The sequence below is a fragment of the Papilio machaon genome, chromosome 12, assembly GCF_912999745.1.
Source record: "Papilio machaon chromosome 12, ilPapMach1.1, whole genome shotgun sequence".
Taxonomy (NCBI): domain Eukaryota; kingdom Metazoa; phylum Arthropoda; class Insecta; order Lepidoptera; family Papilionidae; genus Papilio; species Papilio machaon.
This window is the reverse complement of record NC_059997.1, coordinates 2,617,288-2,635,595: the sequence shown is the minus strand read 5'-3', so window position 1 is coordinate 2,635,595 and position 18,308 is coordinate 2,617,288. Positions and strand designations below refer to the sequence as shown.

Here is an 18,308-nt window from a genome sequence, read left to right as displayed (position 1 = left end):
GTAATTGTGTAGCCAATTTCAATATACTTAAACATACACTATCTAGATTCTAGAATCTACGTGACTTTAACTAACCAATGGTACCAGTTAGAAAATATTTATCAAAATAAAAGCAGATTATTTTAATTAGCGGGTTATGGACTCATAATTATTACTATTATTAGATTTAATTCTTAATTATTTACGAAACGGTGTGCTCTCATGTCCGCAATGTGCGAGGATTTTCGCAAACAAAATTGGCTACATAAGCCACATGCGAGCACACCAACGTCAAAACCGGAGCTGAAGTCAGTCGCCGTGGCCGATATCGGCCGGGATTACATCATCATCATCATCATCATAATTATTTCATTTAGCGATATGCTGCTTATTTTGGAATTATGGTTACTGAATCAACATTTTCATTATCATCTCCCTGGCCTTATTCCACACATGTAGGGTCGGCGCATAAGGTTTAAAAAACTTTAATTTTTTTGTTTAATTTTCGCGAGGAATAAATTGAAACTAAATATTAATGTTTTAAATGTAATGTAAACCGCAAATACAAATTATTATTTTACAAACATAACCATAAATAGAACTTCCAACTTTTATATAAAGATTTGTTTTCATTTCTGTTAAAATTTTGTTATTTCGGAGTGCAATTAAATGTTGGAATACGAATTTCGCAATTTACATTTACCACTGTATTTATAGAATTAAAATTCCATCAGTATTTATTTATTGAAAATGAAATTTAAATATATGAAAATGGAATTCACAAAAATATATAAAATGTACAACTATTTTCATTAAAAATTCTTTACGCAAATAAGAGCCAATATTGTGCAAATATAAAAACACTGTTTCAGAATTGTTCGCATTGAAATAGAGTAAATCTGCAATACTTTCCTTTTGTATTAGCTTTTATAAAGTCAACCGCATTTATTTCTGTCCGCGTGAACAGAACATCGGTGCTCGCTAAATTGTTTTGCAAACGGTACAACAACACCTAGCCCTTTTGCGGTCGATTCACTATTGCCGTTTTTTTTATTCCATTTTTATACACAACTGTTACGCAAGTATTGAATCTATTACCTTATATTCAGTTTTATTTGAATATATCAAAACAGAAACTGTAATACTCTTACTAATATGAAATGCGAAATTTTAGATGGATGGATGTATGTTTGTTTAAAGGTATCTCCAGAACGACTCAACGGATCTTGATCAAATTTGGTATAGATGTATAACATAGTCTGGAAGAACACATAGGCTACTTATTAAGTTTAGAAATAAAAACATAGAGAATAATAAAGACAATAGTAAGCTTATAGCCGTTTTACGTGCGATAAAATCCAGTTGTGATTGCTAAGTCCGTGTATCTGTTTTTGATTCAAAGCAGAAACAGATTAGAACCAATCTTAGTTAAGATAATGGATTCGAAAAATTGAAGCATTAGAAACATTATATTAGTGTGGTACAAACAAGTCATTCGTTTTTTTATTTGTTAATTGAACATTGTGTAATAAATTATTTAAATAGATCACCAAAGAGAACTGATTTGCTTAATTTAAATAGTAATAATGTAATCAGAGTAGACGTAATTTTGGATGATGCTATAAAAAGAAATAGCATCAGTAAAAGAGCGTCGGTGGGTGTTCACGGAATGACCTATAAAGACAGTCACCGCTAATCACTAGAGAACCGTGACACGAACATTAGGATCTATAAATGCTCGTAAAACAACCAAGTGTTCGCGGTAAAAGAACATTTTATAAACGCGTTTAACCGAAAAGATTCACAAGTACTTTTATGATTATTAGATTTATTCGTAGATATCAGATTTAGATTTTAAATCAAAATATTAACCTCCTTTAATAGTAAATTTTTTTCTAAACCTTCGTCGTTATATGCGATTGTTCCTTTCGCATAACATGTTCATACCAAACCAAAATTGCCTACCAACTTACAACAGGTTATGAATATGTAAGATTTTTAAATAAAATTAAAAAAAAGGTAGATAAAGAATATAAAATAGTAACAAAATTCTGATCGTTATAAAAATAAAACTCGAAAAAATAAAACAAGATATTTTCTACAACGCGTTAAAATACTTAAATCCAGCGGAGAGTCTCAGCGGCTATTCCAAAAGTATTTAAAACGATAATAAAATGATACCTCCGTTCCGGCAAAAAGCTCAGCCAGGCGAAAATTACCTAAGAAACACGTTTATACCTCTTTCATGAACTCCGTTAGAAAATCTTATATTCTCTTTTTCTTTCATGAATTTTCTTAAGTACTATTTTATCAAATGACTCGAAAAGCTAATATCTTGTAAATAAATGTTTGTTGTAACTGAGTTTTTTTACATCTAAGAGTTTTTACGCTTTTCAGGCTGAATGGGTAAAATGTAATGTAATATTTTTTAGGAAAATACTAACCAGCTTAAAACAAATATTTATATACGGTAGTGCTTTTAGATTGCGATGTTTTAATCGCTAAGAATTGCATTTTGAGCACTGGACGAACGGGACAAGAGTATTTGTGGTTTGTCGTTCCAGCATAACTTTAACGCGGCGTTAAAAAAACGCTCGTGTATGAATAAGCGTATAATTACAAATGGAAGAAGATTTATTCTACCATCTGTAATAATGAAATATCAAATAATATTAAATTAACATCAAACACCAAAGCGGCTTAAAATAAATCATTTGATATACAAAATTGTTTAACATTAACTAATTTAATGTGAAAAGTACAAAATCGTTTGTAATTTTCTTAAAAACGTTCTTCAGACTGCGCTTATTTGACGAAGGCTTATTGCGACTTGTCGTGAGAGGGCAATACTCGACAATTCGCTTTCGAAATCGCTTTTGATCTCGGTGACTTTGAGTTCTAAAACTTTAGAGACATTTAAACGTAATTTCAGCATTTAAAATACGTTTTAAAATAACTTTGATGTTAACAAATTTATCGATACTTATTTTTTCTGGGTCTATACCTACTTATAATATAAATAAAAAATGTGTTATTTTTATACGCTATAAAAATAATTATGTTGTTTCTACTTTGCTTAATTTATTCAACATAATTAATTATTTTTATGGTTTTATACTTCTTATGATATTCCTTAAAAATTGTTTTTTTTAACATTTTCACGAAAAATTTTTGCTATGTTAAGAACTTCCAAGAAAGAATTCCAAGATTTTACTTTATCCACGTTTTAACAAGAATTTACAAAACTTTTATAGAATTGGAAAAAATTTCAAAGTTTGTTCTGACTTAAAATTATAAAAGAATGTATACACAATAAAATTAAATATAAAAAAAACAATTAGTAGATAATCTATTAGTTAAATCGATATTGTTTTATAAATATTAAACTCCAGTACACTTTCAATATCTTAGTAAGTCTATATATATATCATTAAAAGCCTCCGTGAATATTCCCCACAATGGCGGCCGCTTATTTTACTAAGTGCAATATTTCAAGCAAAACTTCTGTCCGATAATTTAAACAGAAACTCCACCTCGCTTTCTCATTGTAAGTCGCAGCTGCAGGCGACTTTGCTATATGGCCTAGATTAAAACATAAGAAACTATTTTTATAGACAATGGATGTAAACAATAGAAGCCCCCGACTGACCTCTCAGTTACATTTGTTTCCTCTTACCGTTTACAAAGCAATTGCTATTCATGTTTTGTTCGAATCTAAAAGTTATTGCCTTTGTTTTATAAATTAACAAGAATTAAATCAGTTTAAACGTCTTTATGTCTCCATATCCAATTGGAACTATTAAAAAGAGATACTACTAATTTTGTGGCCAGCAAATCACAAATTACAATCTTACTAATATATATGGGCATGGTATGAGGAGGGAAGAATCGCATGTGGCAAAGAGAACGTTAAGTATGAGTGTGGAGGTACACAGGTAGAGGTAGGCCTAGGAAGAGATGGATGGATTGCGTGAAAGATGACATGATCAAGAAGGGGGTGACAATGGAGATGACGGCAGACAGATTCATTTGGAAGACGGAAACCTGGTGCACCGACCTTACGTAGGTGGGACAAGGTCAAGGAGATGATGACTTATATAAATGCGAATGTTTCGGTTGATGGAAGGTATCTTCGGAATGGCTCAACGGATCTTCATGAAATTTGGCACAGTTGTAGAACATAGACTGAATGAACACATAGGCTACTTATTATATATATTTTTCAAATTCCGCGCAGACGGAGTCGCGGGCGACAACTAGTGTAGTATGATCAAAAACAACATTATTCTAAGTAAAAAAAGTAAGCATCTATGTCAGTACAAACTAAAAATTATGCCACATTTGCACTGAAAGTTATAAGTCGTATAATCGTTACTTAAGTAGTCCTACAATGTTAGCTTCAACACTAAGCAACTCTCACAATAAACTGAAGAAGTCTTAATATATGACATTTTACGTACAATCTTAACTAGTATCGTAAATTCAGAGTCAAATATCATTTTCAATATTATCACATAACGTGATCCTGCACATTTCGTCTACTCTCCATATAATCAAGTCTAATTTATTTAAGAACCAACATCCCTAACAACAATTTTATCTCATGAATGTCCATATAAAGTTATTCATAATTCTGGGGATCATTGTCCTGATACTTAGGACCTGTGATATAAGTATTTAATTTAATTAATATCATTTAAATATTGTATCGTAATGAATAAGTATTTCGGTATAATGTAGTACATCTATAACAGTAGGTTTCTGAGGCCAAAATCTCCGTTAAAAAAATATTTTTTTCTCTGTTTTGTTAAAGATGAAACTGATGACGATATGCTTTATACATAGTCTCAGAAACCCACGGTTATAAATTAAACCCAAATGTCAATACATCAGTCAGTATTAACTGATATTTACCGTCCGAATTTGATAGTTTTAATGAAATTGTAATTAGTCGAACAGAAGTTTTATCGTCAGAATATTTAGACAATGTAAAAGTCCAAGTAATTATTTAAAATGGTTTACCTAAACTGTTTAAAAGAATACTTTTCCGTACCAAGCTAGCTTAAATAGCTCCCTTATTATCCAAGACTATCGTCTCTACGGGATAAAAAAACCCATTTCAATAACCTGTTAAAGAGCCAACATTAGCGTTAACGTTCCGTTTCATTATTACGAATGCTTGTAGGTGTTTCGCCACAACATTAGCGTTGATCGCTTCGCAGCTTGCATAACAACGCCATCTATCGATAAATAGCGTCATTTGTCATGTTTATAGTACAGTACAACGGTTATTACACGGTACTTTGATTATAACAATTTTATAAAAAACTAGCTGTCGCCCGCGACTCCGTCCGCGCGCAGTTAAAAAAAACTTAATAGGGGTATGAAAAATAGATGTTGTCCGATTCTCAGACCTACTGAATATGCTCACAAAATTTCATGAGAATCGGTCAAGCCGTTTCGGAGGAGTATGGCAACGAAAACTGTGACACGAGAATTTTATATATTAGATGTGTTCTAAATTTGAGGTACAAATTGTATTGTGTACTTTTTTACGAGTGACTCAATATTTCGTTAATGTGATAGTGGCTCTATAGTTTTTGTTGTTAATGTTGCCATCCAATAAATTTGTCAAGTACCAAAAGTAAAAAAAAAGAAAAACATTACTTGTAATATTGTCAATAATAAGTTTGAGTACTATATTCAAAAGGTATAAAAGAAATGAGTACTGAAATGGTTTTCATTATACGTCCAGCTACGTTTCTTTTACCTTTTCTTTCATAGTATTTAATATAAATTACATTCTAGTATTCGAGGATACGGCCCAAATAACTCATCAAGTAGATAATTAACACGTATTCCTGAGAGAAAAGCTACAGGATTGAGATTTCTTATGTTATGTAAACATAAGATAACAAACCTTGTCCATTCTAAGCCCCCACGTACACAGGGATTAAATTATTTAGCATTACGATCCAATAGTCAAATTATTTATGTATATAGTTTGTATAATACTGTTGTGAATCCTAAGATTACCGCTTATGTATATTTCTAGTAATTAAATAAGGAATCGTAAATTTTCCAAACTAATATTGTATCCTAGGGTTACGAGTATCGCTTTGCTCGCACTCTGTACACACAACGTTGAATCGTCGATGAGAGTCGTTTGTTCAGTCAGTATACGAATAGCGACTATATGTCAATTGTAAAGATTTTCTCCACCATCTTGACAATTGCGGCGACTTTTTTGCGGAAGATCTTGACAAACATGTTGCAAGAGACGGGCTTTAAATACTACATACATATTTACGTTCCCTTGTGTATGAAGAGCCCAAATGTTTTTTATTTTAAACTTTTCGTTTCAATTTAGTTCTCACAAACGGGTTGAATTTATATACCTATTTTTTTTATTAATGTTCAACATTGGTAGATTTTGCGTTTCACGTTTTTTTTTTGTATCGTTTTGTTTTCTTTTTCTACTTAAATATTTCCCCATAATGACGATGAATGGAAGTTAAAAAATCTACGTTTAATAACCTTTCCTTAACGTTAAGTGAACTCTCTTTTAAAACAATGACGTTCATAAAAGAATACAACGTTTGTAAAACGAGCACCAAAAAAATGTGTCATTAGCTCGAAGAAATTGGCTTTTCATAGCGTTAATTGCCTTCGGGTAAGCGAAACGCCTCTGCTGAAAATATATCCATCGCGTTATTTCTTGCCCTTTTTGTTCAATTCCGTGTCATTACAGTCGACCAAAAAAATATTGCTTCATACTATTTTTAACAACAATTAAATAACAAGAAGAATTTATTGCTTGTAGGCGACAAGAAATTAGTTGCTACAGATAAAAGGATTTTATTTGTATATTTTTTACCTTCCTTCTAAATCTGTAGTTTAAAAGGTGAATACATTTTTTTATATCAACCAGAATTATTTTTTACATCGTACTAATATTATAAATACGAATTTGTAGATGGATTGATGGATGTTTGAAGGTATCTTCAGAACGGCTCAACGGATTACGATGAAATTTGGTATTCATGTAGAACATATAGTCTGGAAGAACACATAGGCTACTTGTTAAGTTTTTTTTTAAATTCTACGCGGACGGAGTTGCGGGCGACAACTAGTCTTAAATATTTTAGATTCTAACACAACACGTACCAGCTGTTCCAGACTATAATTAAATCAATCTTAAAGAAAACCTTTAGGATTAGGATAGACAATATTATATATATCTATATATATAAAAGAAAGTTGTGTTAGTTACACCATTTATAACTCAAGAACGGCTGAATCGATTTGACTGAAAATTGGTGGGCAGGTAGCTTACAACCAGGAATAGGACATAGGATAATTTTTACCCCGTTTTCTTTTTTTTTTTTTTTTATTCCGCGCGGACGGAGTCGCGGGTAAAAGCTAGTGTTAAATAAACACTTTAAAATAACCACTTGTCTTATAACCAGTCGTGTTTCTATTAACTGTATTAAATTGACATCAAACTAAGAAACTGTTGACGTCTTTAGAATATATTAATATTAAATCTGAGCGATACAAGCTGAGGTGTTATGTCGATGAGAATTCATAGTCCACCACCTGTTAAATGTGACATCTGCCGCCAGCAATCTGCATTTGCAATTGATCTTAATATTCAGAATAGTCATATGTAACGACATGATAAAAATAAGATGCCATAGGAGAATCGTAATCTTATCAATGTTTTTTTTTTCTTTTTATATCTATTCTATATTAAAAATATGGCTAATTTTCAAATCATGTTATCATGATTGTTGTGTATGTTAGAGATAAGATGGTTATTTTTTTAAATCAAATAAATCGCTGCTCTTTTGTCTTCATCCTTAAAACATTTGAAAAATTTATAAAACTACGTATCGATCCTAAGTTTTAAAACTCGATTGCTAAAATGATAGGTTACTGGCATTTTGTTAAAACAATCTTACTAATTTGCTTGGATGGATGGATGGATGTTTTTTAGAAGGTATTTCCAGAGCTGCCTAACGGATCTCGCTGAAATTCGGCGTATAGATTGAAAGAACACACAGGTTACTAATTAAGTTTTCTTTTAAATGTCGTAAGACGGAGTCGCGGATAGAAGCTAGTATTAGATAATTTAAATTCTAACTGCTGTTAAACCATCAGTTAGTATCTCATCTATTCATTAGTTTAACACTATCTAGAAAGCTTATTTACAGTAGTAATTGAATGTAATCCCTTATTCGGAAACTACGACACGCGTACGTGTTTACATGTATGAACATAATTGTAAATAAACACAAGTCAAAGACGAATCAAGATCAAGAGCAACCTTTTAATTTCTTCTTTTGTTCGATATTTTAGTACATTCTTAAATATTAAAATGTTTTCTATAGGTTATTACAGTTTACTTAGTTTATATTATAATTTTGAATATTTTTGTTTTAAACCGCAGATAATAGATGGCGCTGTTTCTTCTGCTCATTTAGTAGGTTTTTATAAATCCTGCGATATTCTCAATATATTAATAAAAATCAATAGCATTTCGACAATAATCCAAAATAAGAAAGTCCAAATGATATTGTGTCAAGAATTACCTTCGCTGCCTTTCCCTAATACTTACATAACCTTGATGCTAACTCTTTGTGTACAGTATAGCACGGCGCGGCCATTGTTGGCAATTGAATGGGCAAACAGATTGCATCTAGTACTTTCCTACGTCCGACAATACCAATTACCGTCCGACGCCCTGAAGTCTTATTCTTCTAAGTGGAGTACAAATAAAATTGAGCAATCAGTTCTTACGTTTATTTACACGTTACTTTTAGGTGCAATTATTTTAGTGCTTTCTTCGGTTGAAATTATTTTTATTCAATTAATTAAATATAGATCTTAATTATTTATGTTAAATTATAACTGAGCTTCACATACCTAATGTAAAGCGGGATAAAAAGTACAATTACTTTCTCAAATAAACAAGCGTTTATTAAATTATACATTATAAATAGAGTTTAAAATATACGTAGAGCTGTATATAGCAATATGTAAACAACATTCCTGAACGAAAGTGAATACCGTGGAGGCATACCAGTCGCACAGGCATGCGACCACTTTACTCTGACCTCTCGAACCACGCACTCCAATACCAGTCAAAAGCAAAATCAAATCTACGAATCTAAGATTGTATAAGTTACTGCATACAGTACGGTATAAAAGCTAGAATGCTAGAACGTTTAACTATTTGTCGAAAAGGAAGTAATGAAAATTGAACATTTCTAAGCAAATTAAACTAACTTCAGTTAGATTTTAATGCTTGCTGTGCATTAGAATTGCAATTATAATTATAACTAAGCCTAAATTAGGCAACTTATATGGTAAAATATGAAACTCATAATTGTGTACATATTAAAATGAAATATAATTTAAGAGATAAACTTTCAGCAAACTTTATATTAAGTTAGAAACAAGAGATGATAACGTGATTTAAATAAATACAGTTTCATTGTATTACAAAAATATTACAAGTAACGTCTGGTATTAAACAAAATTCCTTACCAAGACTTCATTACTGTAAATGAAGCAAGATAATTGCAATAAGCCACGTCATACGCAGGCGCACCTAAGGCGCCAATAATTGCATATCTCAACCTGTTATAAATATATTATGCAATAACTGGTATTTAATAAATCACGGAAGCGTAAACCGTGGTTGCTAAGTGATTACTTAAGGTAAACTTCGAATACCAGACCAATTTAGCTCCAACAATGTTGTCAAATACTGGCACACTTAAAATGTTTAAATTATCGACTGCTATTCTATCTGTCGAAATTATATGTCGACGTGATTGTCTTAGAAAAAAAAAAGATAATATAAGTTTTACAAGTATTTGGCGGTGAAATTTAGACACACGTATACATACATCGAATAATATCCAATCAGTAGGGCAAAAATAATCAATTGACATGCTGCATAAAAAACTAATCTATCCAAAAATATATTTGCAATAGATAGTGGCAACCGACAACCTTTGTCCCAATCGTGTCCTACGCGACCTTATTCTGTACTCCGATAAGTCGTGAGGAGGAGATTAGGTTTTCTGCGCATACCGAGCCAAATACAATTGACATGCCTTATATTTGAAAGTAAGGTCAAACGAGAGTATTTTTAAAAACACAATGAGTCAAATCAATAATACTTATTTCAGAGTAACGTTTTAAAATCATATTATTTAATTTAACCTTTAGCCAGTTATATTCAAATTTCCGTAAAATATTTTATCGAGTCAACATTAACAATGTATAACTATCTTTTTCCTTTCCTCTAAGTTATTTATCTTGCTTCTCTCTTGTGTTAGTGAAAACCTGCGAAGTAAATATGTTTTAACAGCATCTTATACAACTATCAAAACATTTAAGACTAGTAAGTCCTTTACCGTTAGTTTCTGAGACGGAAATCTCCGTATGAAATATATCGTCATTCCTGTCATTGTCTTTGAGAAATCAGAGATAATATTATATTTTAGGCGGGGATTTCAGTCTCAGAAACCAACGATTAGTAAGTTGACGTTAAGCTAACTACCAGACGTAGTAGTTTTAAGCTGCAGGGATTTTATCTATCTAGTCGTCCTCTTAAATCTCATAGATCTGGTTAAACCGAAGGTGTCTACAACTTCAATTACTTAGTTAAAAGGTTGCTTAACTTCAAGGCCTTCCTAATAAAGTCTACTGCTTTCATTGTTTCAGAACCTAATTCTTGTATTAGATTTATAAGATGTTACTACTACTAGCTTTTACCCGCGACTCCGTCCGCGCGGAATAAAAAAAAATGCACACAAGATAAAAAAAGTTCCTATGTCCGTCTCCTAGTTCTAGCCTATCTCCCCATCAATTTTCAGCTAAATCAGTTCGACAGATCTTGAGTTATAAATAGTGTAACTAACACGACTTTCTTTTATATATATAGATTTAGGAAGAAGGGCATACTAGGGTTATTCTTGTTGTGGAACTGACACCTGAGAATTCATTGAAAAGCAAGTATTAATCAATCCAGATAATTTGAATAATTAATTTTGCATTGAAATTCTGAAGCTCATCGAATTTTAATAATTTAAACAACATTCAACATCGACATAAAATGATATTACATTTAAATTACAATTTGATAAAATGATTACGAAAATTAAATTTCGAAATGATGCAAATAATTACAAATTAAAATATCGGGAATGTGACTTTCCGTACGTTGAAGTTATAATTTAATTGAAAACATCCGCAATTTTGTCCGGAACGTGTTAGCTGGCAAAACATGTGAATCAATTAACATAGACAACGCATTAATCAATTTATTAAATAAAGCCTTTATGAGCAAACGAATGTTTTGGTCTGATTTAATTTTTGCACATGCCCGCTTGTTATTACGTGCACAATTTGTACAGACAAATTGTGGATTTAAAATTGTGTATTACATTTTACTATTTATTTATAGTGTTCTACTTTTGTTGACTTAATTTAGTGTAGTTTAGCGAAATACTATTTAATCAATACTATGTTTAATATGAGTCCATTTGTCTCAAACAAATAACGATGTTCTTCATCATATTGAAGTTAAAAAATCAGTTAAAAAAGGTATAGTATTTTAGAACTAGTAAAGTTTTGTAAGAGGTTTAATATTTTATGTTACTCTAATAGTTAAAAGTTTAAAGCGAAGTGTAAAATTACGATGTCTAGGCAAAGACTGGAATACCATGAATATTGAAAGGTTTTAAGAGCTTTGAAATTTCGCTAGATGGAGTTACTTGAATTAATTAACAATACTGTCGATATATTTCTACGATGAGAGTATTCAAATTTCTAGGTACTTGGAATTTCTTATATATTTACTACGATTTAAAACATCAACGTCTAAGGAAACTATTGTCTCCTTAACTATGAGTATATATTAAAAAAAATCGTTCCATATGAGCGTTTATAATTTCATTCTTGACTATATTGTTCCGTCAGATCTTATTTATAGATCCATTTATTCTCTTATTTATAAGTATAATATTTTGTGATTCGATCCGTAATCCGTACATAGCTGGCCAACTAACTAACCACTGAACTAAAGGGCATCAATGTAATAATACCAAAGAATTACCTTAATCAAATTTATTTTCTGCAAAAACTGTTTTTGATCCTTCAAAAGAAACATATTAATACATTTCGTTTCGTTTCTTAATAACGGCATAACTTTAATTTTATTATGGTATTACTTTCCGAAATTATTATTTCGGCTTTATCTTCTACGCAGGCAAGCTTACATACTTTGAATTTTAAAAGACAGGACCTGTCAAGCGTGCTCATTCCTCTCTGTCAAATCTAAAATAAAATTTCGCATTTGCTTGTTTGATTCAGTACTCATTAATAAAGATGATGTCATCCTTACCTTACATCAACTGAAAAGTAGAATTTATTTAGTATAAAGATGACGCCTTTTGATTAGTCCGTTCCTCTGTAGTCAAAGTTTACAAAGCCACGAGTTATTTTGACCTCAAGGTTTACCTTGAGTACCTAATTTAATTAGCCTTATTTTTTTCTAAAAAATATTATACCATCGTCTTTATGATAGGGAAACAATATACAAAAGATAATAAAAAGGAACTTAATAAAAACAAAAGAATATCAAAACAATTGATGTTTGGAATAAAATTTATACTTTTACATAAAAAAATTAACCTACTTTTGTTGGTTTGATTGGATTATAGACATATAGATACTGGATTCTAATGACTCTTTACATAATTTACTAATTAAGATAATTACTAATTACTAATTAAAATAAATTAAATTAAAATAGACATTTCACATTATTTATACATTGAAAAGTAAACAAAATGCTTCAAATGTTTGATATAGTAGCAATGGTCGTCCGCTAAAATGTGTTTACTCGAAAGCGACAAAACCGACTGCCGCCTAACTAGGCCTTTGAGCTGTTAAACCAACATTTGTTTCGAAGAAATTTCTGCACGAAACTATAGTTATATCTAAATTGTGCAACGTGGACGTATTGAAAATGTTTTAACTTCGTTTATTTCCCTTCCTGTATTGCCCTAAAAAACTCGTAAAACCTTTAATTGTCTTTAATAAAACAAATAACAATCAATATTTATATATATTTTTCTTTACTATTGTAGGTCATAAAAAAGCTTGCACGCAATCATAAGGTTAAAATGTCAAGGAATTTGTTACAAAGCTATATCTTTCCTTTATACGAATTTGACTTGACTGACAAAGAGGGTAATGTTTTTCGCACGTATGTAAGTTTGTTTTATGTATGTCAAAATTCCAATATTCTGTTGTGAACCGATTATGACGAGTCAGGTCAAATTGTGAATTTATTTAAATTTAAAAATATTTTAAAACGACGTCAATAGATGGCGCTATTTAGTCTAGTTGATTCTTAGGTTATATTCTCATGCGTACAAAACTTGAGAAGCGTAAAAGATCGATGTTAGATGCTAATATTTATTTAAATAGATAATAATAGATAATTCTCTGTTCACCCCAGTTGGATTTAAAACTCCTAATAACAATTATTACTAAGAAATTGATTGCGTTGCTATTGTCAAACGAGTTGCGAAGTGTCGTGAGGAAACCTTGGTAGTACGCAAGTCTTGTCATGAAATCACTATTGTTATCTACAATTAAATAACATTGAAATGCTACCGTGAGATTGGTAAATCACTGTGAGAATATAAACGTCTAGTGCATACAGACAATAACGAAAATGAAATGAGAGAAAGTGAAAATATGCATCATCTAGATAAAGTATAAGAACTAGAATTTCACAAGCTCTCAAGTTGTCTTGAAACTTCGTTTTCGATTAAAAACCACGTTAAGAAATTTTAGATTAATATATTAGATAAATTAAAAAGAAATCTTTGAATTAACTTCACGCATCATACGGACGATCTTAACAATGTAACAACAGTCAATGAATGTAAGGGTTTGATGTAGTGATGCAGGTTTACTACGACTTACAATTTTCAATCAAAATGCAAGATAAGTTTAGCGATACTTGTGCCAAGTATATTCAATGCATTCACAATGGTTTGTAAACAATGACTCAGGCGCTATACAAATTGTCTTAACGGTAAACGCAGCATAAGCACTTGTTTACAATTGGACGTCAGGTAATTTAATAGGTGGTTAACCAACGTAAACACGATTAAAAAGGTACCGTAATTTAATTTAAATTTAATACAAGCACATTAATTTGAAGTATGAACTAAGAGTCATGTCTTATCTTTATCGACCAGAAGTGTCAATGCTCAATTTTTCACAATCTAAAACTATCAAAGTTCACTTAAAATTCGTACAGATATTTGAGTTTCTTTCATATTACCTTTTGCAATCTTAACAAATCTGTATAGACCAAATTCTGAAAGTTACGTTAGGAATTTTCAAATATATGATGGCTTTGATCAGAACCATCTATCGAGAAATATCCCGAAACACTCACCCTCTGCGTGGCGTAGCACGGGGGGTCGAGCGCGCCCCCGGGCCGGAACATCGCCGCGCTGACTGCTGCCATCTGCCGGCTACCTCACTTTGCCCTTCCACCGAAACATCGCTCTGTAATAAAACATAAACAGCATTCAAAAATAAGTTTTCTGCACATGATTTTAAAGTTGGGAATCACTTCATGATACATTTTTCTATTAATTGTTTTGGATATTGTAAGATACTTCATATAACATTGAATTAATTGCATTGCATGCCTGATAGTAGGTACTATAAATAAATATAGCTTTGTGTACTTGAATGGATTAAGTATAAATTTAAGACCTTGATAATGAATATCTAAAAATGATACTGTTTAAAGACCTAGGCCGAGGAAAGCTAAACCCAAATGTTTAGGAAAAAGCACAGGTGATGTAGGACTCGAATAGTTTATAGTGTTTGATATGCAAAGTAATTCATTCCTTGTTAACAGTCGAGTTAAAATAGTAGCGGATATTTTTCCCATTAACAGTACTAACTGAGCATTGTGCAACGCAATGCATCCGCACAGTAGTCGCAGTTTGCCGGTGCACTCGGTGTCAACGACCCGCCATAGAGCCGCGGCTTCCCACACGGCTCGTGTTAATGACTGCGCAAGTACTGACGTACGCAAAGATACTCGACGTATCCGGATTGTTTGTTTATGTTAAAAACAAAAGAAGGTCTCCAAGGAACAAAAAATTAATTCGCTTCCCACATAAAATCGATATTGTACAGCAACTACTGTCACTATAAGAGCGTAATTTGGTACTTTTGAATGTTTGACTTAACTGTTACCTAACGAAAAGGGGTAGGATATAAACGTCCTCAACGGTACAAATCTCACCTTCATGTTTAAGTTACTTATACAATTCAAAAAATGACTTGTCATGACTAAATAATTATATCTAAATACTTCATGTATTAAATTAATATCTATTTTTTATTAATTAAAAAAATAAGAAATAGACGGTGACAAGCAACCGGCGGACCATAAGAAATTAAGGCATGAACCCAGGGAGATGATAAAGTTTTAAAAGAAATGTACAGGTAATTAATTAAATAGTTATTCAAGAAAGTAAGAAACAATTTAATATTCTAAATCAATTCAAGAATATAAATCTCAGAAGCAAATAAAATAAAACATATCAAAAGATTAACATTAATAATATATCTTTACATAAATTACTTCTCAAAGGTCATATAAATATGCATCTATAAAAACCTTGTGATATGCCATTCGTAGTATAATAATAGTTGTTAGAACAAGCTCGCCTCGAATTTCTTCATTTATTTATTCTTCTTATTTATTATAGAGACTAGAACACAATAAGGAAGACATACAACAACGATTATTCATATGGTTGGTATAATTTTATTCATATCTAGAAAAATTATTAACAGGAATATTAATCCTTACTAATATTATAAATGCGAAAGTAACTCTGTCTGTCTGTCTGTCTGTCTGTCTGTCTGTCTGTCTGTCTGTCTGTCTGTCTCGCTTTCACGCAAAAACTACTGAACCGATTTAAATGAAATTTTGTACACAGATAGTCTAGAGCCTGAGGATGGACATAGGCTACATTTTAATGCGAAAAAGGGGTTGTAAGGGGTTGAAAGTGGGGGTGAAAGTTTGTATGGAATTATCGTCATTTTTACAGGTAGAAGGTTGAAACTTATTTTCAAGGCTAATTTGATAAAGATAAATATGAAATTAAATTTTTGGAAAAATTTTACCCCCAAGGGTGCTAAATAACAATAGGGGATGAAATTTTGTTTGGCAATATATTCGGTTTTGGTGAATGTTTTGTTTAATATGCTTTGCTGTAACCCTTACCAATATTTAGTCTAGAGCCTGAGGAAAGACGTAGGCTACATTTTAACGCGAAAAAAGGGTTTGAAGGGGTTGAAAGTGGGGGTGAAAGTTTGTATGGAATTATCGTCATATTTACAGGTAGAAGGTTGAAACTTATTTTCAAGGCTGCTAATTTGATAAAGATAAATGTGAAATTAATTTTTTGTAAATTTTTACCCCCAAGGGTGCTAAATAACAATAGGGGATGAAATTTTGTTTGGCAATATGTGAGGTTTTGTTGAAGGTTTTCTTTAATATGTTTTGCTATTACCCTTACCAATATTTAGTCTAGAGCCTGAGGAAGGACATAGGGCACATTTTAACGCGAAAAAGGGTTTGCAAGGGGTTGAACGTGGGGGTGTAAGTTTGTATGGAATTATCGTCATTTTTACAGTTGGAAGCTTGAAACTTATTTTTGAGATTGCTAATTCTATATAAATAAATATGAAATTAAATTTTTGTAAAAAATTTACGCCCAAGGGTGCTAAATAACAATAGGGGATGAAATTTTGTTTGGCAATATGTGAGGTTTTGTTGAATGTTTTCTTTAATATGTTTTGCTATTACCCTTAACAATATTTAGTCTAGAGCCTGAGGAAGGACATAGGGCACATTTTAACGCGAAAAAGGGTTTGCAAGGGGTTGAACGTGGGGGTGTAAGTTTGTATGGAATTATCGTCATTTTTACAGTTGGAAGCTTGAAACTTATTTTTGAGGTTGCTAATTCTATATAAATAAATATGAAATTAAATTTCTGTAAAAAATTTACGCCCAAGGGTGCTAAATAACAATAGGGGATGAAATTTTGATTGGCAATATGCTCGGTTTTGGTGTATGTTTTGTTTAATATGTTTTGCTGTTATCCTTGCCAATATTTAGTCAAGAGCCTGAGGAAAGACGTAGGCTATATTTTAACGCGAAAAGGGGGTTGTAAGGGGTTGAAAGAGGGGGTGGAAAATTGTATGGAAGTATCGTCTTTTTTTACAGTTAGAAGCTTGAAACTTATTTTTGAGGCTGCTAATTTGATATAAAGAAATTAATATTCAATATTTGAAAAAAGTTTACTCTTAAGGGTGCTAAATAACAATTAGGGATGAAATTTTGTTTGGGAATATTTTAGATTTTGTTGAATGTTTTGATCAATATGTTTTGCTGTTACCGTTACAAATATTTAGTTTAAAGCCCGAGAAAGGATAAAGACTACTTTACAACGCGAAAAAGGGTTTGTAAGGGGTTGAAAGTTAGGGTGGAAATTTGTATGAAAGTATCGTCATTTTTACAGTTAGAAGCTTTAAACTTATTTTTAAGGCTGCTGATTTGATATAAATAAATATGACATTTTAAATTTGTAAATCTTTTACCCTCAAGGTTGCAATGTAACAAAACGGAATAGGGGATGAATGTTTGTATGGGAAGATGTTTATGTGAATATTTTGTAAGTTTCATATTTTTTGGCATTTTTTATAAGTTTAAGTAAAAACCACAACAACAACATAATGCATGACCCGTAACCCAGAGGGGTAGGCAGAGACCCAGGACCTACATTTGGCGCGGTCCGGCCACACCTCTTTCTATGTTCTTCTACATACATCAAAGCATAGCACGTTGGTTAAATAAAATAATTAGCCCAAAAAAAATGCTATCCAAAGTATTTCACGCGGACGAAGTCGCGGGCACAGCTAGTACCTCATATTGATACGTTAAATTGACTAAAAATATGACGTTGTAATAATTCAAAATAAGCTAAATATTAGGAATCATTTTCGATTATATACAAGGTGGCAAATAAGCAAGCGGCCACCTGAATTCGCCGAAATGGCATAACGACTGCTGCCCATAGACATCCGCAATTACAGATATGTTGCCACCCTTCAATCGACGGAGGAGGAGACAAACAAAAAAAGAATATTTTCTCATCGTACGAGTTCCTTTCTCCGTCAAATCCACTTCATTAATC

The 18,308-nt window shown here is 31.6% G+C and overlaps 1 protein-coding gene across 1 annotated transcript in view; it reads right to left on the bottom strand.

Moving 5' to 3' along the window:
- Nucleotides 1-18,308, bottom strand: part of LOC106713815 — a 99,449-nt gene that overhangs the window by 14,521 nt on the left and 66,620 nt on the right. The window contains exon 3 of the mRNA XM_014506688.2: nt 14,477-14,589. Within this exon, the coding sequence (XP_014362174.2) occupies nt 14,477-14,548 (72 nt within the window). The 5' untranslated portion in view covers nt 14,549-14,589. The remainder of the gene's footprint in view (nt 1-14,476; nt 14,590-18,308) is intronic.